Raw genomic sequence first — 22,742 nt, forward strand, 5'->3', positions numbered from 1 at the left:
CACATCAGGCAAGAACTCTGTACTGAGCCACCATTGCCCACTCTCTTATTATTTCTTTTAAGTGTATTTTGAACCATTTTCTTAGTGAATGTCCTAGGGATTTTAATTGACATTTTAATTCATAACAATCTAGTTCATATTAATAACAACTTATTTCAGTTATGTACAAAAATTTTGCTCCATGTAGTGCAGATCCCTTACCCTCCTTCATGCTGTTATTATAACACAAATTATATATTTAAAATGGTGTCCCTATCGACATAGATTTATAATTATTACTTTATGCAGTTGCCTTTTAAATCAGCTAGAAATAAAGAATGGGTTACAAAAAATATATATTCACACTGTTTATTCCACTTATTTACATTGTTGCCTTTACTGGTGCACTTTGATTTTTCATGTAGGTTCTAGTTATTGTCTAATGTCATTTTATTTCAGTCTGATAGGCTTAATTTAGACTTTATTGTAGGGTAAATATGTTATTGGTGGATTTCTCAGTTTTTGGTCTTCTGAGAGGATCCTAGTTTCTCTTTCAGTTTTGAAAGTTAGTTTGCTGGATATAGAATTCTTAGCTGATTTTCTTTCCCATCAGCACTGAATATGCCACCGCTTTGCCTTTGGTCTTTAGGGTTACTGATGAAAATGAGTTCTAAATCTTATTAAGGACCTCTTGTATGTCATGAGTTGCTTCCTCTTGCTGCTTTCAAGATTCTCTCTTAGTCTTTGTCTTCCAATAGGTTAATTATTATATGTCTAAGGATGATCTCTTTGAGTTTATCCTATCTAGAATTAATTGATGTTCTTGGATGTCTTGGCTCTCCATTTTCAAATTATAGAAATTTTCTGCCATTATTTTTTTAAAGTTTTCTTTCTGCCCTTTCTCTCCTATTCTTCTGCGATGCCATAATGTTTTTGTTGATATTTTTATATTGTCTCACATATCTCTGAAAGCCCTGTTACCTTTTTTTCAGTCTTTACTTTCTTTTTCTCAGATTTCTTAGACTTGATAATATCACTGATCTGTTTTAAACTTTGCTGGTTCTTCTTCCAGCTCACATCTGATGTACCACGCCAGTGAATTTTTTTTTTCACTTAATTGAATTCAGTACAGAATTTCGATTTTGTTCATTTAAAAAAATTCTCTCTCTTTTTTGAGGTTTTCTATTCAGTGAGACATCATTCTCCTGATTTCCTGTACTTCTTTGTCTACGGAGTCCTTTATCTCTTTCATCATAAGACAGTTGATTTAAAGTTTTTATCTAGTAGCCCCAATGTCTGACCTTCCTTAGGACTGTTTCTATTAATTCCTCTTTTTACTTTCATGGGTATACTTTGTTTTTCTTTGCATTTCCTATAATTTTTTGTTTAAAATTGGACATTTTGAATGTTATCATGTGACAAATCTAGAAATAAAATTCCCCCCAACCCAAGGTTTATTGTTTTTGCTTATTGTGGTTGATGCTTTGTGTTTTCTTTGTGACCTTCCTGATCTAATTTTGTAAAGTCTATATTCCTTTGATATATGATCACTGAAGTCTGTCTTCTGTTAACTTAAAGATCTGCCAGTGATTTGACAGCAGTTTCCTTATACTTTTTGAGCCAAGGAAAAATTAACCCAGTCTTTGCAGATTGGCTTGGTTGGGGGTACTCTAACATTTATAAAGGCAATTAGTTTTTCCACTCTTCATTAACCCTCATTTCTAGTTTATGCTGTGCCTGAGAGTCAGTCAGAGATTAGGAATTAGATTCCTCTCATGTCTTTTCTTAGCATGCACTCCACCCTGAGAATGTATATGGACCTTTAGATTTTATGCAGTATTCTGAAGATTTTCAAAGCCCTTTCCCCCCCAATATATCTTTCACCAGCTTTTTCCTTTCCAGGCTATTAGACCTATATATTTCTTGCCTCAATGGTTATCCACTACCCCAGGCAACAGTGGCCAATACATTAGAACTTTAAAGGCTTTTAACAAAGGGTACTTATACACAGTCCCAGTCCTGAGGAAGCTCCTATGGAGGTAAAACAAAGATAAACCCTTGAGACTATCCATCAGGAATCCACCAGGGAGGTCTGAGCACATAACACAAATTCTTTCTGAATAAGATCCATGCTGCTCCCTTTAACACCTGCAACCTGTACTAGGAATGTGGATTGTTGTCTTCAAGTCTGCTACTGCACTGGTGAGTGGTACATATTCATAGGATAATTTAAATTGCCATAGAGTTCTCCTATTGAATTTCCATTGTTTTTCATCATTCCCTCCCCTTGTCGTTTTAAGTTTTTTTTTTTTTTTATTGGATTCCATGGTTACAAAAACATTTATACTCATCACTTCCTTTTCCATCAGTTTTTGTAAATAAAAGTTTTTTTAGAATACTGTTTTTCTCTATAATGGCAGTGTTTGTAAGTTGTAACCTTATACCATGGAAAGCCAAATATATTTACTCTTTGGCCTTAAAGAAACAAAATTTCTGACTTTTGTTTTAGAAATATGTACAAACAATTTATATAAAATATTTTTAATGAGTCGATAAACACATAGATGTATATAAGTATGCATGGATGAATATTTCAAATAATTGTACATTTATATTTTGGCATGGGTTTTTATAAAATGTAGATATCTACATGCATCTTATTAAACCTCAAATAAAGAACTTAGCATTGTTCTATCTTAGAAGCACATGGAAATTCAATGATCATCTTCGGAGTTGCTGATTTCACTTATAAGTTAATGTTCTATACAAGAATGTTGGTGACCAACTAAAATCCATAAACATGTCAACCGAAAACATATACTAGTATTGCATAAACATTCCTCTAGTTATCATAAACTTTTTGGATTTTTATAAGCCAAATCTACATAAAGTATTTTAAATATATTCCAGAGTGTTGCTTAAAAGTGGGATAGCCCATGGCTAGCTCATTGCATTGGGTTGATATCTTGTTTGTTGAGGAGGTTGTCATCTTTCTTGAAGAGCTCCTTTTACTCTGCCTGTATTTCTTCATCAACAATGGTTGATTAGTTGATTTCCTGGGTGCTTCTCATCATTCAAAAGATCCATTTTTACATAAAATAAAATATAATAAAAAAATTTCTCAAATAAGCATATTTAGTTTAGTTGCCAGAAATGAGATAAAATGATATGAATCAGGATTGAAAAGGCTCTCAGCCCAGGTAACCAATATTTACTGTTTTATAATGCCTAGTAAAGGAGAGTTTTCAAATATTCAGGCCCAGTTCTTGGACAGGTAAAGGACAGCAAGAGAGAATTTTGGGAAAAATTAAGTAAAAACCTGTTCCAGGTAGAAAGGCTAGAGCATTACTCTTTGTTCTTTGGTCCATCTCCTTAGTATTGCCCATCCATGTCAGGGTTTTTCCATCCCTCATCTCCCTGTTATGTACCTGGCACTTAGAGGGGTACTAGCATATAGTATGTGCTCAATATATTTTTTAATTAATAAAATTAGTTAGTTTAATTTTATCATTGTAAAGTCAGGGGCTATTTTATACATCACGTTAAAACTTATTTTCATTTTTCTGTCCCTATATTTTGAGTAACATGGATAGACAATGAAAGCAGAAGGGTTGACACAAAAAAGATAATTCCATCCTAGAAAAGGTCAGAAGTTACACACACTGAAAAATAAAACTGGAAAAAGTTTTATTGTGTTTAAATAAAACATCTTGTTCCCCTTAACCTTCCAACATATTTCACATTGCCAGAACTTCATTTTGGGCTCCTTCTGTGCCAACTCAGTCTAATGTAGATAAAAATATATGACTTATTGGGTTCTTTAAAACTGGAGTTGATAGTAGAAATGCTGACAAATTCTTATTATAGATGCTGGTGAAATAAAATGCTTTTACCTCTAGCAAATGCTGATGTGGAGATTTAAGACTATATGAATCAGTAAAGTTGCCTGGGAGAGTTTTATCGTATTATTCATTGAACTCAGTATGTGGTACAGTAATTACTTCTAGTACTATTTTTCTTTTTTGATGCAAGGTTATTATTTATCCTTGTTCTGTAAAAGACAGAAAGAAAGTCTAAAGCAGAGTTAATAACTTGATGTAAAGCTATCTTTTGTCACAATACAGCTGGAGATAGGAATCACAGCTGAAAAACTGTATCTTACGTATTACAATTAAATATGTTAAAAATTATATTTGACATTGTAGAGATCTTTGTATGTTATAAAGATGTACTCGGGCCACATAAATTTTTTACTAGTCATATTCAAATTGGTTTAAAATATATATGTAAAAAGATATCACACGGGGAGAGATGTATTTGCCTATGACAGATATTTTCTTATATCTTATAGCTAAAGAAGATAAAATTAATAAATAAGATGGTTAGTGGGGAAAACTGGATTATTGAAAGTTAAATGGCTTAATACATTTTAAAATTATTTTGCTCTTTTTCATATCTTGCATATACATGTCCCTCATAAATTTGATATACTCTTAAGTAATTATCAGTTTTTTTCATATTTTTCCTAGAATTCATGTCAGTGTGAAAAACACACCATAAATATTTTAGAATACAAATTTAAAATAGACAATGGTAGTTTAATAGGGAATGAAATGAAGATTTTGCCTTATAATCATATATTGCTATCTAAATCTCTGATAGAAGTAAGATATGTTGTTTTCACAAATTACTAAATTCCTCTTGTTAAGTGTTTTTTTGGGGGGGAAGGAGATAAGTTGTCAGGTAGGAAATGGATCTTCTGTATTAAATATTTGCTTCTCATTCTCTTTTATACTGTTGCTTTGATTGTTGTATTTGGCGAGCAAATTAGCATTTTGTAAAATGGGCACATAAACTGAAGATGAAACATCACAATGGCTAATCTCAGTTTATTAAAATATATTGATATTAAAGTGGTACAACATTTGTTAAATTGTCTAATAAACTGAGTACAACTGTGCATTACATGGAGTTTGCAAATGTTGACCAAGAAGCATAGTATGGTGTTAAGCGGTCCAGCCCTCAGATTGCTGGGGTTGTATGCCAGCAGTTGGTCTCAAATAGAATGTTTAACAATTCCACCCTCAGCTTCTTCATCTGCAAAATAGGCGTAATAATATTGCTAACCTCACATGGTTGTTATGGAGGAATAACTGGGTTAATCCAAGCAAAGCACTTAAAACATAAATAGAACATGGCCTGGCACATACTAGTATTTAGATAAAGTTACAAAGTGCAAATACTTAGTGCTTAACAAGCTGTCAATCTTTGTGCCTTAAAATAAAAGGCAGCCATTTATTTAGAAATCAGAAACTGACTGAAACCAAAGTATGAAATAGGAAGATTAATTTACTGTATCTACATGCTCTGATTCCCATTCTCCCAGCCTGAGATTTAAACTGTGATCCATGGAAACATGTTATCTAACTTAAAAGACTGGCAGATCAGTGAATGTAATAACCCCTAGAGCTGAAATGTATGTCACCTGTCATAGTCACAGTACTCTGCTTACCAATTGAGAATCAATTTTATTTTATTTTTTTATTTTTTATTTTTTTTGAGAATCAATTTTATATGTGATTGCATGGTACATAAAAATTGTACAGGATCCGAACTATCCTTTTACCTAGAGCTAACCCAAATATATAACTTTGAATTTAATTCTAGATTCATTTCTGAATCTTATGAGTTTGACCCAACTCCATTTAAAATTCAACATGTAGATTTTTCCTCAAGCATCTTATGATATACAAAACAGCAGAGAATAGTGGGAAAATATCTTAGATTTTTTAAGAAAGCTTGGATTCAAACCTCTTCTTTGCCCCTTATTTAAGCTTTTTGAGGCTTTAACTGAAACTGTAAAGTAGTCCTAATGAAAATCTATCGAAAACTATTGGGAAGCTAAAATAATGAAATACTGAGGGGCTAATTCTTGCTACATTCCTTTAATTCTCAAAACAACTTTGGAAGTTTTGTTAAATTCATTTGGAGATGAAAAATTGAGCCAGATAATTAATGCATTTGTTTAATTAATATTTCTAATCACCTACAGTGTGCCAGACATTTTACTAGGTATCAGAGACACTATACTCAATATAGGTCTATTCAGACACTATACTCAATATTGGGTATTTTCCAGGAAAGTGAGAGAGAAAACGCAAGTAGGCAAACAAATAAAATAATTGAAGTTGAATTAAATACAATGAGAAAATAAGGTGTTCAGGTAGAGAATAACAGAGAGGATTATTTTTAGACAAGGATCCCAAGAAAGTTTTCACATTTAATCTGAGCCTTAAAAGAAGTGAGGGAGCTAACCATTTGAAGAGTGGGGTTAAGAGCATAATGCACAGAACAATATGTGAGAAGGTGCTGAGGCAAAAAATGCCTTATTATTTCAGGCACGGAAAGAAAAGAATGTACTTAAAATTTAAGGAGAAGCAAATGAGGAGGGGAAAGAAGAATTTAAACCTTAGTGAATATTTTATTCATTAGTACATGTTTCTTGAGCATACCCTAATTGTAAAACAATACTTCAGTCATCAAGATACATTAGTGGACATTATCTCCAATGTCCCTGTATTTATGTTTATCTTCTAACAGAGAAGAAGGAAACACGCACACCAAAACATCTTTTTATATCACTTTCATTTATTTTTTTAAGATATGAACATTATGGCTTTTTTTATTGTGAAAAATAGTATATATACAAAAAAAGGGATAAATTTCAAAGCATACCACAACAATTAGTTATAGAACACATTTCAGAGTCTGGTATGGGTTACAGTTTTGCAATTTCAGGTTTCTCCTTCTGGTTGCTCCAAGACAAGGGAGACTAAAAGAAATATCAATATAATGATTCAGCAGTCATACTCATTTGTTAAATCTTATCTTCTCTTTTATAACTCCACCTTCTCCTTTGAGCTTTTCTTAGATTATTTCTTTTTATCAATATATATTATGTTCATGTACCATGTAATCATCCAAAGTGTACTACAATGAACACCGAAATATTTTAAAAGTAAAACTTCAAGAGGGGTAAATGCTATGAAGAAAACCAAGCAAGATAAAATGATTGAGTATAACTTTGAAGGGAGATGCAATTTACATATAGTGTGTGAAGGGTTTTTCTCTGAAGAGGTGATATTTAAGCAGAAACTGAATGAAAGAGCCATATGAAGATCTTTGTAAAGATACTCTGAGTCAAGGTAATGGTGGTGGGAGGCAGGGGTGACAATGCAAATCCCTCAACTCAGGGAATAAGGTTGGCAAATTTAAGGAATAGATAGCAAGTCAGTGTATTTGTAAAAAAAGAGAGAGAGAGAATGAACAGATAAGATCAGAGAGGAAAGTGGACAAGGCCTTGGAGGAGTTTTCAATTATTAGTGCTTTAATTTTAATGAAAGGATACTTTGAGGATTTAAACATATGAGTGATAAAATCAGATTTAATTTTTACTAAATTATTATGACCCTTTATGGAAAATGGACTGCAGGTCCATTGATGTAGAGGAAAGAAGTAGAGACTTCTACGGGAATCAAATGAGAGGTAAAGGTTGCATGAACCATGATGGTAGGAGGACCAGTTGAAAAAAAAAATTGATGGAATCAGGATATGTTTGATGGAAGAATTTTTAGAATTTCTAAAGGATAGGACAGACAGTATTAAAAAAAATGATTCCATGATATTTGATTTGATCCATTATGTAGGTGTTGGAACCATTTACCGAGATGAGATGACATGCTGTGACAACAGGACTCAAGCATCACGGCAGGGGGTTTGGGTGCTATTCTAAATGATTGGGAAACTATTGGAGGTTTTGAACTCTGGTAGGGATATGATTCCGTATACGTTTTAAAAATATCATTTTTGTTACTGTGTAGTAAATGACCTAAAAGAGAAGAATCGAGGAGGACACCTCAGTGACTGTCTTGAATAACTTAGCAAGTTATAGTGCCATTTTCTGAAACAAAGAAAACGAAAAAGTGCCAAGTTTTTTGAAAAACATGTATTCCCTGTGGGACATGTTAAATGTGAGATGTCTTTGAGACATTAAGTGGTGCTGACAAGTAGAAAACTGGTCATGTGCATCTAAAACTCTCAAGGAGAGGTCTGGTTCAGATATATAAATTTGGGAATCATCAGCAAAAGATATGATTGAATATGATATGCTTGGTTTTCTTCATAGCACTTACCCCTCTTGAAGTTTTACTTTTAAAATATTCCGGTGTTCATTGTAGTACACTTTGGATGATTACATAGTATGTGAACATAATATATATTGATAAAAAGAAATAAATAATCTAAGAAAAGTGAATGAGAACATTTGGGGATAAAATTTAAGAAAAGAAAGTGAAGGGGTCTAGGACCAAGACTTTAAGAACAGTGACATTTAAAATAAAATAAGAAAGAAACAGCAGTAAAAAATTCAGAGGAAGTTTCCATTGTAGTATAGGAAAAGCCATAGGAGAATGATGTGATAGGGGCTGAGAGGGGAGTGGTGTTTTTTGTTTGTTTTTTGCATGGGCAGGCACCGGGAATCAAACTGAGGTCTCCAGCATGGCAGGCGAGAACTCTGCCTGTTGAGCCACCATGACCTGCCCAAGAGGGAGTGTTTTGACAAAAAGGTTGACTATGTCTCATGAAGCTTAGAGGCTGAATAAAAAGAAACCAGAATCATGTCTTTTAGATTCACCAAAATGGAGATAGTTGGTGCTTGTGTCTTGGCTTGCCAGGCTACTATGACAAATAATACACAATGGGTTGACTTCAACAACAGAATTTATTGGTTCATGGTTTTTGGGCTAGAAAATTCCAAAATCAAGGTATCAACAAGACTTGCTTTGTCCTTGATGACTTACATTCTGATGCTAGCTGCCAGTAATCCTTGGGTTCCCTTAACTTATATTTCTGCCTCCATGGCAGAGTATCTTCTTTTTTGCTTCTGTGACTTTTGGTTTCTCTTTTTATGGCCTCCTGAAATCCAGATTAAGATCCATTTTGGTACAGTTTGCCACACCATAAGTAAAACTAACATCTTAACAAAGGTCCTATTTGCAGTGGGGTCATGCCCACTGGGATTTGGATTAAGAACATGTATTTGCTGGAGTACACAAATCAACCTACCACGCTTGGGTGAAGAGAAGTTAGGTGGAGAGAGAGCTGATGCCACACTCAGAATCCAGTGTAATTATAGGCAAAAGAAGATAAATTCCAGTGTGGGAAAGGGTTTGGTGATGACGAGGTCAAAGGATTAAGAGACCAGCATGATGGATGCTTCATCAAGGTAGAGTTTGAGACACAGAGAATGATGATAAGAGTTGGAAAAGAGAACAAAATTGTCATTCAGTAGCTAAATATTGGAGGAGTAAATGTTTCCCACTTGGTAAGTCTTCTGATTCAGATGTCATTGGTAGATAGCAACTGTGAAGACAGAGCATGGAATAGTAGGCTGGCATGAGCTTCAGAGGGGCGGGGTAGAAATGGTTTGGGGGCAGCAATAAACGCGCAGGGCAGACACCAAATGTGCCTTCTGTTCCTGAGGGATGTGCGGGTTGCACTTAAAATAGCCTCTGGGCAAAAGGACTGAAGTTGAAGCAGTGATATAATCCAGTAAAGCAGGGAGGTGAAAAGGGGATTAAAAAAATGAAGATAAAGAGCACTGTGCTGATCTCTGAGAAGGACTTTCTGAATACAAGGCAAAGAACAGGAAACTAGCCAAGATAAAGGGTACACAAAACAGTATGGAGATAAGCCAGGACAAAAGGGATGAGAAAATCTTATCAGGGTCTCCTTTGTAGAGTACTACAGGATTTGGCTCCCCATTCTCTCTTCATTCTCATCTTGTTCAGCTAACTTCTTCTCTCACTACTTTACAGTAGTGTAAAGTACTTTACAGTAGTGAGACATTTTCAATGTCCATTGCCCTCTTCCTGGAACACTCCAGGGGTCTAAGGGCCTTTTTTTTTTTTTTTTTTTTTTTAAAGGAAAGACAGAGAGAAGGAAGGAAGGATAGAAGGAAGGAAGGAAGGAAGAAAGGGAAACATCTTTAAACATTTTCTTGTTTTATTGTATTTTGTTTTTTTTTTTGTTTTTGTTACATGGGCTGGGGCCGGGAATCGAACCGAGGTCCTCCGGCATAGCAGGCAAGCACTTTGCCCGCTGAGCCACCGCGGCCCGCCCTAAGGGCCTTTTTATTTGTTGTGTTGTTGACCTGAAGTGTTCTTGTTTCATATATTCAAATGGCTATATCCCTTTACATCTTTTGGGCCCTGCTTCATCTCTCACCTCCCAAGAAATGACTTATAGGCATATAACTCAATCTTATCTCATCCTGTTTTATCTCACCAAGTCCCCTGCAGTCATTCTTTATCCCATTGGCCTGCTTGGTGCTTTTATAGCATTTGTCACCAGCTGAAGTCATGGGTTCTGTTTGTTTAGATATGTATTATCTGTTTCCCTTTCTATATCATGAATTTCATGGTGTGGACATTTTTCTTCCATATAAAGGAGGCCTGGCAAATAGTATGTGCTGCATAAAATCTTGTTGAATGAATATATAAGCACTTGATAAATGTTAGTTTCTCTCTATATATTCTACTATTCAAACTCTACTATGATTAAATATCATGGTAGTTGTAATTTGCTTTTTTTTAGGACATTTTTACTAATTACTTAGTACTTTAAACTATAGCAATTTCAGTTAAAGAAAGCCAAATTGACCATGGTCCTAAATTAATGTGAAATTTTCTATTTCTATCTTTTATAAGAAGTTACAATTCTGATGGCAAAGTTTATGATTAACTGACACTTCTAGCTTTTTATTTTCAGGAAGAACCTTATGTCCTGTTTAAGAAGTCTGACAAACCTCTCTATGGAAATGATCGCTTTGAGGGCTATTGCATTGACCTCCTGAGAGAGCTATCTACAATCCTTGGCTTTACGTATGAAATTAGACTGGTGGAGGATGGGAAATACGGAGCACAGGATGATGCCAATGGACAGTGGAATGGAATGGTTCGCGAATTAATTGATCATGTAAGTTCCTTTTCTCAGTATTGATGTCCTTTGAAAGTTTGCTAAAAGGTTTAATTTTATTGATAGTTGAGGGTTAGTAATAACAGAGGATTATGATTTATTTACAGTATATATTTCTTTAATGATTTTATTCAAATTAGATGTTATTTTTGTCATTAAATATAAGGAATCCAAGAGGGATATTTTATGCTTCTAGAAGAAGGATATGTCTGTTTTAAATTCACTAGTATTTAGTGATTTAATATCTTGGACTATTGAATATTAATTTGTAAATTGGAATATGGTTCCTGACAGTGAATTTCTTCTTTACTTTTATAATGCTAACTTACTAATCACCAGAGAGAATAGGTAGTGCAAACTCTAAATTTCAAGATAAAAATTTCCTGTACTAGTATAAAATGCTTCAGAGCTGTAGATTAGAAATGAGAGATTTCTATCTATATCCAAAAATGCATAGAAGTAAATATCATATACAAATTAAACAAGAGTATTAAACTTATTGAAACAGGAGGATAGGCTTAAAAAATTAATAAACTAATTTTTCTAAACCCGAAAAGCATTATTTCACAACAAATTAGTTGATGGTATCAATTTATCACTCTGAAATTAGCTCTACTCCTTTTCAACAACATAACATGGCATTTGACTTAGTTTTTGTCACATTTAATTTTTTTGGCATTTTCATAATATTAAGGCATTTAATTGTTGCTAAGATAAGAATGTCGCAAAATAATGAAATACTTTTGAAAAGTATTATGAAAGCAAAGAGATTTTTAACCTCCAATGGAGGAAAAAAAAATCTTGCATGAAGAAATTCCTGGGTGACTATGGGTTTTAGCTATAATTGAAATTCCTGGTCTTTGGCAAATGATGGTTACCATGAGGCAAATACAACTGCAAAAAATGCAGTGACAAACTCCAGTCCTGTTGTTGCTTCTGTGAAAACTTTTTTGAACAAAACAACTTTTGGAAATATTTTTAAAAGAATTGAGAAAAGCTAGATGCTTTTATAAGCCTGAAAGTAAATCATGACTTTAAACCAGCCCTCCCTACTTGCCTCCAGAAAGCAGTTTCAGAAATTATTCATAATACATCTCACTGGGAATATTGTAAAATGATCAGCTGATAAAACTGAAATAGAGGTATTCAATTTTATTCCACTTTAGTATATTCTCTTTAAGTTTACACAAGTTTGCTACTGATAAAATAAGCTAGTATTGTATCTATTAGATCTTTAAGATGATGAAAATGTAAATTTGTGTTCGACAAAATAGTTACTATTTTTAAAAAAACTTTATTTTAAGAATAATTGCATTAGTTTTGACAGCTGATCAAATGATATCTAAGTTAGCGTTTAATATTTAGAATTTAGAACTTTGCTATCTGAATATGTAGATTTTTCCTTTTTGTCTTAATTTTAAATTGGTTTATAAAACTTACTGTGCAAACACAGGCTTTACAATGAGCATATGGATACTTTATTTAAATATGCCTATGGTTAAGCTAACTAAGATATCCATTGTTGGTGGTTCTATGTGTATTGTTTATTTTCTCAAATTAAAAAAAAATTAAAAGAAAAAAGAAAGAGTAATTGTGTTTTATAGGGTGTTTGAGGATAGTTTCAAAAATCTCTTTGGTAACTTAAAGTATATAGTCATGTAGAGTATATGTTCCAAATCAGATCTCTAAGAGCTTAGATCTCTGGCCCTAAGACCAGACAACATGCTAGGCAGAATTAGGCATGGCTTTTATTGGGACTTAAAAGCAGGTACAGATCTTTCCTGGTGGCAGCCAATCAGGAAATGGAAGTCAGTGCTCTGTAAAGGGCAGGGAGTGTAAGAGCTTATAAGGGTTTAGGACAATGGTGTGAGAACAAAGTTTCAGCAGGGTCTCCTGATACAGGAGTTTGGAGGTTTGCTATCAACAGTGATCAAGGAAGGGGAATTTACATTCCTCTATGTCCCTGAGGAGATCTAATGATCTTCAATTTCTGTCATTGTGGCAGCTACATGCAGTAATTTATTCTTAATATGGAAGGCGGGCCTGGCGCTGTGTCTCCACAGTCCACCCCTATGTAGCAGATTATATTGACCAAAGGAAAGACACTGAATCCATATTCCACAAAAACAGTATAAGAGACAACAGAACACTAGGAGTCCCCACACAGAGATAACACACACAAAGTGATGCCACCATGGCCAAGAAAGGGAATCAAACCATTTCCCAATTACTAGGAATATGGGATAAAGAGTTATATAAGGTAACAAGGACATTGGACTGTCCTCATGCACAATGTCCTGTAAATGAGAAGATTCTTTTTTCAGATTTTCCAAATGCATTGAATTCTTCCAGGCCAGCAAGGTATTCCAAGAAGTCTAATTTGCCAGGGTCACAATCTAAGGAAGTCTGGTAGTGCCTGAAGATGTCAAGCCTGTACAACCCTAACATTGGATTAGATTGTGAGCATGAGCTACCATTGAAGCCCACTGTAAGAATGTATTTGTGAGGGTGCTATGGGTGAAAAGGAAGATGTTTACGGGGAACAATAAAGGGTAATTCTTGGTAAATAACGACATACATGTTAACGTTCCATTAGTTGATAACATTTGGGGGAAATTTTAAATACCAGATAGTCCCACCCTGCAAATTCTGAGAGTCCTTCACCATGACATTAATTGTTAGTCTAGGTATAAGAAGAACTACATAGTTATTCATAAGGCCCCCATGGAATAGGATGCCCGGGATTGGTGATAAGTATTTTAATGGGCATTTTTATGTGTCAGAATTACAGTATTTTGGGTGGCTCCTACTCCTTAGGGATTTAGGATTTCCAACCAGCATGGCTGTATAGGCCAGCACCAAGGCCAATGGCCCTCATTTTCCCCTATTTGTATGATTTGAGGCATAGGCAACCAAAACTTGTTATTATTCCCCCTTTCAGGCTGTAAAGCTGCTGGCTTTTAATTTATATCCTCAGAGCCTGCAAAGATCCTTCCATTAGCATTTCTATTGGAGGTGGGGCTGCCGACCCCGGTATTGCATTAAAGTGAATAAAGGTCTAATAGAGTTTCTTAGTCCTTTGTTATAAGGACCTCATCATCTTTTAGCTGTTTCTTTAACAAACTATTCACTCTCTCAATAAAGCCTCCACCTGTGGGATTGTAGAGAAGATGGAACATCCATATGATGTCCTGATCCATGGCTTAGGATTGGCCTATCTGCCCAGTGAAAGGGGTCCCTGACCACATTCTATCTGTGTAGGTGTTCAATACAGAGCATTCACTTTTTCTAAACATTGGACAGCAGCCTATCAGCCTTCCCTGCTGGGAAAGCTAATAACAGTTCTGTGGCCATGTCCATGACCATAGAACCATACTTTGCCCCCTATAACAAAAGGGGGCAAATGTAATTCATTTGCCATTGGGTCACTGAAATTTGTGACTGGCCGATGTATTTCATCTGGGTGGTTGCTTACGTGGTTGATGGGGGAAGCATGAAGGGCTTTCTCTAGTTATACCCACCAGCTGCTGGTGCATGATTGGTAGCTAGAACTGCTGGGCCAGATGCCACAAAGTTTGATACCCTTAGAGTCTGCTTTTCCAATGAAACCATTTCGCTCCTTCCTGGTTTCAGCTGTGCTGCTCCAAACCTGTGCATGTGCATCTGTTTCCACATTCCTGGGTAATATGTTGGGAGTATGGGCAGACACATGATAGTTAGCTTTCATCATTGGCAGGTAACTCAGATGTCTTTCTACAATTCTTGTCTCCTTGTGCTTGTACCTGTGCTATAGCCCTTTTAGCTTTTTCAAAAGCAGCATGCTAGATGTCCTCCCATTTCCAAGTATGACTTTTCCTAATTAGCATTTCCAAAGGTTTTAACATTTGGGCTAAGTAAGGAACAAATGGTTTCCAATACCCCAACAACACCAAGAAACCTGTGCTGGTTTGAATCTGTTGTGGATGCCAGAAAAGCCATGACCTTTAATCCTCATTCAATATTTCTGGGTGGTAACTTTTGATTAGATGGTTTCTATGGAGAAGAGTGTCTCCACCCATTCAAGGTGGAATTCCTAGTGCAGCCCTTTAAGATGGAACCATTTGGAAACAGCTTTAGAGCCACCAGGACCAACAGAGCCCACATAGCCAGAGACCTCTGAAGATGAAGAAGAAGGATGCCCCTGGGGAGCTTCATGGAACAAGAAGCCTGGAGAGAAAGCTAGCAGACTTTGCCATGTGCCCTTCCAGCTGAGAGAGAAATCCTGAACTTCATTGGCCTTTCTTGAGTGAAGGTAGCCCCCTTTTGGTGCCTTAATTTGAACAGTTTCACAGATTTTCCTTAAGTTGAACAGTTTCATGGTCTTGCAGCTTAATAAATTTCCCCATTTAAAAGCCATTCTGTTTCTGATACATCATATTCCAACAGCTTGCAAATTAAAACAAAACCTATTAGTTGTTTTGGCATATGCAGGTTGGAAAACATTGTACCTTATCAATTACTGCAGAAGGAATAATCCATCTTACCTAACTATGCAACACTTAAGATTTGAAGGGGTGGCCAATACATTGCAGTTTGTCACAATTAATTGCCCATCTCAAGGTGAGATAACAATGAGCCTTTGGCATCTTTTAGTTCTGAAAGAGAGTTTCCTCATTAACATGGCATCATTAATATAATGAAATAGGTTTTTCAACATAGCCAAATCCTTTGCCAGGAGACTGGTAGAAATTGGGCTATGTAAATAGCCTTGTGGAAGCATGGTGAAAGTCATTTGTTCTCTTTCCCAGGTGGAAGTGAAAGCTGGTTGACTGGCTGTATTTAAGGGAATACTAAAGAAAGCTTTAGTTAAATGTAAAACAAAGTGATAATGACATAATTGGGTGCTAATTTCTTATAGTAAAGAGGCAGCTTTTGGAACTGCTGCATACAAAGGTGATGTTATTTTATCCTCTATTTCCATGCCTGCAGCAACAAGATCTGACCACAGCTGCTTTCAGGATACCTTAGGCCCCTTGTGCTCATGGGGAGCCTTTCTCATTGCCCTTACTCCTGTCCCTTCTCCCCCAACCCCCATCCTTACCCCACAACAGCCTCTCCGACTATCCAATGTCGGCTATAGCTTAAGCAGCAAGGAAAATGGGCTGTCCTACTAGCGATCTTCGGATAGACATGAGAGGCCCATAGTAATGGTTGGGGGCAATATCATGTCTTTCTTTCCTTTGATAAAGCCTCAGTGTCAGGACTTATGAAAGCCATGGCATAAATGGCCTGTTTCATTCCAAGCCCCCTTAAAATATCTTATACCTCCTCCATATTTTGCTAATGGGGTCTATTGTGCCCTTCAATAGGAAATACAACCTTACAGTCATAACCAATAAGGAAGTGGTTTTTTCATCAGCTGAGGTAGCATATAAGCATTACCATAGCAAAGGGTGGGTAGTAGTAGGAGCCAATTTGCTCGTCTCCACTCCAGAAAGTACTACCCCTCTGCTCCAGTGTCCCATAAGCTCAGAAGGCAGTTGGGTAGGGACTCCCTAGTTTTTTGTCTATACTATGCCCTAAATCACCCAATTTGACAATGGTATCATCTCTCATAGTAATATGCAATTTCTGTTCAGGAGGTTGGGATTACTGAACCCCAGGGAGCTGATTTTATGACAACTTACATTTCTGTTGTATTGTGGGCACCCCTGTTGGTGCTCTTCATCCTCCTCCACCTCCCATTCCTCCTCCCCTCCTCTTCCAAGGAGGATTCTGTGGGGTCCCGCACTTTGGGGTCCCATCCTGGAGTCGCTAAAATCCCCCAGACTTGAGCCTAAGACACCTTACAGACTCTGACTCAGGCGTATCTGCATGCCAGAGCCTCTAGCCAGTGTCCACTTGGCATAGGTGATGAGTCAGAGAGTGTTTCATTTTCATTTCAGTAAGGCACATATCTTTTTCTTGTTTAATTCCTTCTCTAGACAGCGGGCTGCTGCTTTTGCTGCCTGTTCTACCTCTGAGACCATATGTAAGGTTTCTAAAAGGGGCCACGCTGTGGCTGCCACTACATGGCTTTTTTTTTTTTCTTCTTGCTAAAAAATCTGTTGCAAAACAGTTTGCAATCCTGGCAGAATTTTCAGGGTGTCTGCATATTCTTGTGGGGGTCCCCATTCATCCAGGAGGGAAATCACTACTCCCCACATGGATGATATAGGCCAATTTGGGATTTCCTCCATGGATTCTCCCTTCCCAGAATTCACCCCTGCTATTGCCTGTGGCTCTTTGGTCGTTTCTTTGGTCTCCTGGCTCATCACTTGTTCCAACCAAGCTCTCAAAGAGCTTGGGTTGATGCACCTCTAAGACCAGACAACACACTAGGCAGAGGTTAGGCATGGATTTTATTGGGAATTACATACAGAAGATCTTTCCTGGTGGCAGCCAATCAGGAAATGGAAGTCAGTGCTCCCCATGGGGGTGAGGAATGCAAGGAAGGGCTTATAAGGATTTAGGACAAAGGTGTGAGAACAGAGTTTCAGCAGGTTTCATGACACAGGGGGTTAGAAGTTTTGTTATCAACAGTGATCAAGGGAGGGGAGGTTTAATGCTTTGTTTACAATACCATCTGTACATTCTCCCACCTCCTGGAAAAGATCTGATCACCTTCAATTTCTGTCCCAGTGATTGTAGGCAGCTACGTGCAGTAACTTAATCTTAATATGGAAGGGGGGCCTGGTCCTGGGTCTCCACAGTTCACCCCCATGCAGCAGACTACATTGACCATGGCACAGACATTGCATCCATATTTCACAACAATAGTATAAGAGACAACAGAACACTAGGAGTTTCCCCACACAGAGATAACCATAAAAAGAAAACAACATACCAGCTTTTCCTCATGAAAAGAAATATACTGATGAGCCCAGCCCTCAATCGTGAACATATGAAGCTTATTTCCATAATGATGAAACTAAGCCTAATTATAATTAATTCCACCACTGTGAAAACTTCCTTGTTATACAAATATAGCCTCTCTCTAAGTCAAACTCTGCAAATAAATTTACAACCTTCCTCCCTATGTGGGACATGACTCCTGGGAATGAAACTCCCTGGTGATGAGGAATTTGTACCAAATGCTAGTTGGTCAGCAATGCTTTTGGAGAAAGATCTTGATCAAAAGGGGGAAACATTAAAGAAATAAAACACAAAAGAATTTCTATGGCTAGGAGATTTCAACTGGGGTCAGGAGGTCTGGAGAGTACCATAATGCAGGTCTCAGCCAGATATCCAAACTGGCACAGTATGCAAAGCCCCAAGCAGGAATGTTCAGGAAAACCCTAAGGACACCTGGACACCATAAAAAAGCTAATGGTTATGTAGAATCAACACGACCCCCGCCAGCGGGGTCCAACCTGTGGATCTATGAAAAGCTACTTCCCCAATGTGACGTCATTATATTCACTTGTAAGTCCTGTCATCATTATCCTTCTGCTCCTTTTATTTACCTATAATTTTCAATTTAACAGTTAAGTTTGTTTCTCAGAGACTTAAAGCCTCTGGATTATTCCTATTCTGGTTAAGCCCTGAAACACAGAGGTCCCAGTTCCCCTAAAAATGACACACAGGAACTTGTGAATATCTTAAACGGCAAGCAAAACAATTCCGTTCTTCTACCCCAATCATATCTATGTCCCTCCTCAGCCTGAAGCAGCTAGGTCAGCCCTCATCCCAGATCCCTCAAAACTGAGGAATGACCAAAATAAGGGGGGATTTGTAACCACTGACTGCAGCAGTTTTACTCGTTATTGTATTTTTTTTTTTTACCTTATTTCCATTTCTTTTCTTGATCTTGCAGTTATTAATTTCTATTAACTGAGTGACTTCCTATAAAATCTCTAAACTGTTTAGGCTCAGGGGGGCAGATCTGAGCTGAAGGCTTCTGTTTCTATGCCAGTTGATGAGCATCAAAGATCTTTCTTTCCTTGAAATCCTAATGTCATGGAATTGACTTCTGTGCACATCAGTCACGAGCCTTTGCTCAGTAACACTATGTAGGTATATTTTTTCAAGAAAATTATAGAGTAGAAAATGATGGTTAGGAAATAATGATTTAAAGCTATTTCAAAAAAAGATGATGGCACACCAAATGATGGGATACTAAGTGGATATCATCATTAGATATTTAGTTTTCAATCATTTTTACTTTGGGCATTGAGTTGAGACCACTGATAAAGTATTCAAACTAAGTAATCATTTTATTCTTCTTGGGTTCATATGTGTTACTTCACCTTTTATTTTTCCTTTTATTAGAATACTGTCCTACTCTAGTATGAGAATCCATTCTTGGTGCCTTCTGTATGTCTCATATTTTTTACTTATCCTTGTTTCTTAGAGTTTAGAATGAGGATTATAGTCAGTGTATTTTTTTTGTTCAGTCTCATGATACTTCACATTTTCATTAATATGCTATTTTCAATGTAATATAGTAATTCACATGGCTATTCAGATCAGTACTCTGAACTTCTACCTGCCAATACATTGCAAGTTTGTCTTGTCTTCTTCCATAGGTTTTATCATTCTCATGATGAAATTTCACCATTATACAACTTTAGCTCTAAGCCTCAAACCCCATATATCTAACTGCTTCTAGTACATTTTTCACTTAAATGTCTCAAAGGTACCTCAAAGACAATATGTACCAAACTCAATTTATTTCTTTTTCCTGAACCTGTTCCCTCTGAATAGTTTCCTGTATCAGTACATAGCACAACAATCCAACAATTTTCCCAAGTAAAAAATTCAATATTCACTTTTTAAATTCTTTCTCCATGCAACATTGCTTATTAATTTTCCCTCCTTAATCTGCCTACTTCTTTCCATCCCCACCACCACCTAGAATAATAACCTGTTCTGAAGATTGTTCCCTTCTATTCCCTTTTCTCTCTCTACAGTTCAACTAAGGTTTTGTTTCAGAAAAAAAAAAATCTGATCATGGTTCTCCCTTGTAAAAAACCATTCAGTGGTTTCCCACTGTCCTAAGGGTGTAAGACCAATTATATAATATGTTTACAAGCCCTTCCAAATTGGGTTATTGCTTACCTCTTGTGAAGATCTCCCTTTGACCCTCCATATGAAATTTAAGACCTCCTTTCCCTTGCTTCTCTGTGCTTGGAAGCTGTCCTGCATGGACTAAATCACAGAATAGAAGATCCAAGAGAAGAAGGACAGAGCTCAGGATATGAATTTCCTTGATAACTCACTGAGATCTTGCCTCAGGTTGACTTTTTCTCTGCTTTGAATGTCACAGTTTCTCTTAATTCTGCCTGATCTACATAGATCTTTCCTGTGAGGAGCTCACATGTCTTCATATACTCCTTTGTCCCTTTGGACTTCAGTGGTTATTATAGCTATGTTGCTACTAGCTAGCCACAGGTCCTTGCCCTATGCCTTGAAGTTTTCCTATACAAGTGATTCTTAAGGGTATCACTTTCTAACTTGTGAGAAATGCAAATTTTCAGGAACAATCCTAGACCTACTCAATAAGAAACTCTGGGGTGAAACTCAGCAATTTTTATTTTTAAAACCCTCCTGGTGATTCTGATGTTCCTTGAGGCTTGAGAACGACTGCCCTACCCTCACCCATATCTATGTAATCGGCCCCTTTGTAAATAAGTTCTGTTAAACTATCATCATTTCAGTGTGCCATGTTTTCTATAGAGATCCTTTCTGTCTTTATTTTTTGTTGCAATACGTAGGTGGGCTTATCTCAGTATTATTCTCCCTTTGCCTCCAGGCTAATTCTTTTCTCTTCAGCACTGTCCTCAGTCCCCACCCAACTCACCTCTTCTGAATTACTTCTACTTATCTTCAGTGATATTTCAATCTCAGTGAGGCATTTATGGCTCCCGGGAGACCCAGCTGTGCTGCGAATTCCCATACTACTCTCCTTCCAAAATCTTATCAAACTTTATTTTAAATACCAGCATAATATCTGTCCTACTTACTTGTCTGTAAAATTAATTAGGATTATTCCAATTACAAGTGTCATTAGTCTCACATTACTGAAAAATCCAACAGTGGTTCTAACTTCAAGCACTGGATCTTCAAGTTTGCCAGCAGTGCCAGTCGCTCCTTCACTGCCTTTTTAGTCTCAGCCTTGTTCTCTTCTGTGTAGGTTTCATTCTTAGCTCATAACATGGTGTCAATGATGATTCATGGTGACCATAGGTCAGTCCTCTCAATTGCATAGAGTTTTGCTCCCAAGGGACATTTGGCAATGTCAGGAAACACCTTGATTGTCACAACATATGGTGTCATGGGACAGGGGTGGCACTTGCGTCTAGTGGTAAAGGCTCAGGATACTGCTAAATATCCTACAAGGTGTAGGGCAGCCTCCACAGGAAAGAATTATATAGCCAAATATCAATAGTGCTGAGGTTGAGAAACTTTGCTCTAGTTTTACTTAGATCCCTAGAGTCCTCATTTTGAATGTGTAGAAGTCCTTTTTCCCCAAAGTTTCAGCAAAATCCATGGGGACAGGGGTTCAACCGGGACAGCATGGATTGTGGATACAACTGTGGACACATCCATAAAATTGGTGCTGTGGACTTAGGGAGGGCCTGTGTGGCAGCCAGATTGTCCAGCCAGATTGACTCATGTGACCACACCTGGAGTATGGGATAAGGTAAGCCCCATTGGAATCACGCTTCTTACAAGTTTTAAGTGGACTTGGTAAAGAGCTGACTGATATTTAGTTTATGCTAGCTACAGACCGGACCATTTTCTAAGTTCCTTATATATATGCTAACATTTAATAAGTGAAATTTAGTTAAAATGAACATTACAGAAATCTAAATGGAGATAAAAAAAAAGGAAAAAAGAAGCCACCAAAATTCAAATATGAGAAATGTGTATGGAAATAAGTACAAAGGAGTTAATGTTCAACAAGCTATATTTACACAACTGTCAAAAGTTATTTTTTTTTTCCTTTAATAACATGGTGTAACCATCTTTTTTTTCTCCATCCTTTCTTCTGGAATGGATGCTCAATGTAGAGGGTCTGGTGTCATCTGTCAAAAATTCATGATAATCTAAGCAGGGGCAGTTCTTGCTAGTGCAAAATAAAAGATACAGCTACAGAAGGATGCAAAGAGAAAGTGGCGCCCTGACACATTGATAGTCCTAGAGAAAAGATAAGCTTCCCCACCATAAACATATGCACACACAAGGAAGGGTATAGAAGTAAATACTCAAGGCAGATATGGGTTCAAATCCTAAATTTTCTACAATTTCTGTTATATAGTTGTGTGCCTTGGACATGTTGATTTCAACTCTTTTAGCCTTAGTTTTCTCAAACATAAAATAGAGATAATATCACATTAATAATTAGGAACAATATTTTCATATTTCCTAATATAAGACCTGACAAATAGTAGGTTTTAATAAATAGAGGCATTGTTAAGAAGTTAAAATTTGGCAGGCAACAGTGACTCGGTGGCAGAGTTCTCGCCTGCCATGCCGGAGACCTGGGTTTGATTTCCGGTGCCTGCCCATGTGAAGAAAAAAAAAGTTAAACTTCGTGTCTTCTTACTTATTCTATCTTTCTACTATAGTATTTATGGGTATTTTGTTGATAATTAAAAAATAAAACATTTGGAAATTATTATTGTGAGAAATATGTAGGGATTATAGTTGATAGGTACTTCATTGTTATTAATTTTGAAATGAGTTGCAGTCAACAAAATCAGCAT

General features: G+C 36.6%; 1 protein-coding gene across 18 annotated transcripts in view; it reads left to right on the forward strand.

The window, feature by feature from the left end:
• Nucleotides 1-22,742, forward strand: part of GRIK2 (glutamate ionotropic receptor kainate type subunit 2) — a 1,225,242-nt gene that overhangs the window by 992,369 nt on the left and 210,131 nt on the right. For all 18 annotated transcript variants that reach the window (XM_077162495.1, XM_077162496.1, XM_077162509.1 and 15 more), the window contains one exon: nucleotides 10,807-11,013. In XM_077162495.1, the coding sequence (XP_077018610.1) occupies nucleotides 10,807-11,013 (207 nt within the window). The remainder of the gene's footprint in view (nucleotides 1-10,806; nucleotides 11,014-22,742) is intronic.

The sequence above is a fragment of the Tamandua tetradactyla genome, chromosome 5 (genome assembly GCF_023851605.1).
Source record: "Tamandua tetradactyla isolate mTamTet1 chromosome 5, mTamTet1.pri, whole genome shotgun sequence".
Lineage (NCBI taxonomy): Eukaryota > Metazoa > Chordata > Mammalia > Pilosa > Myrmecophagidae > Tamandua > Tamandua tetradactyla.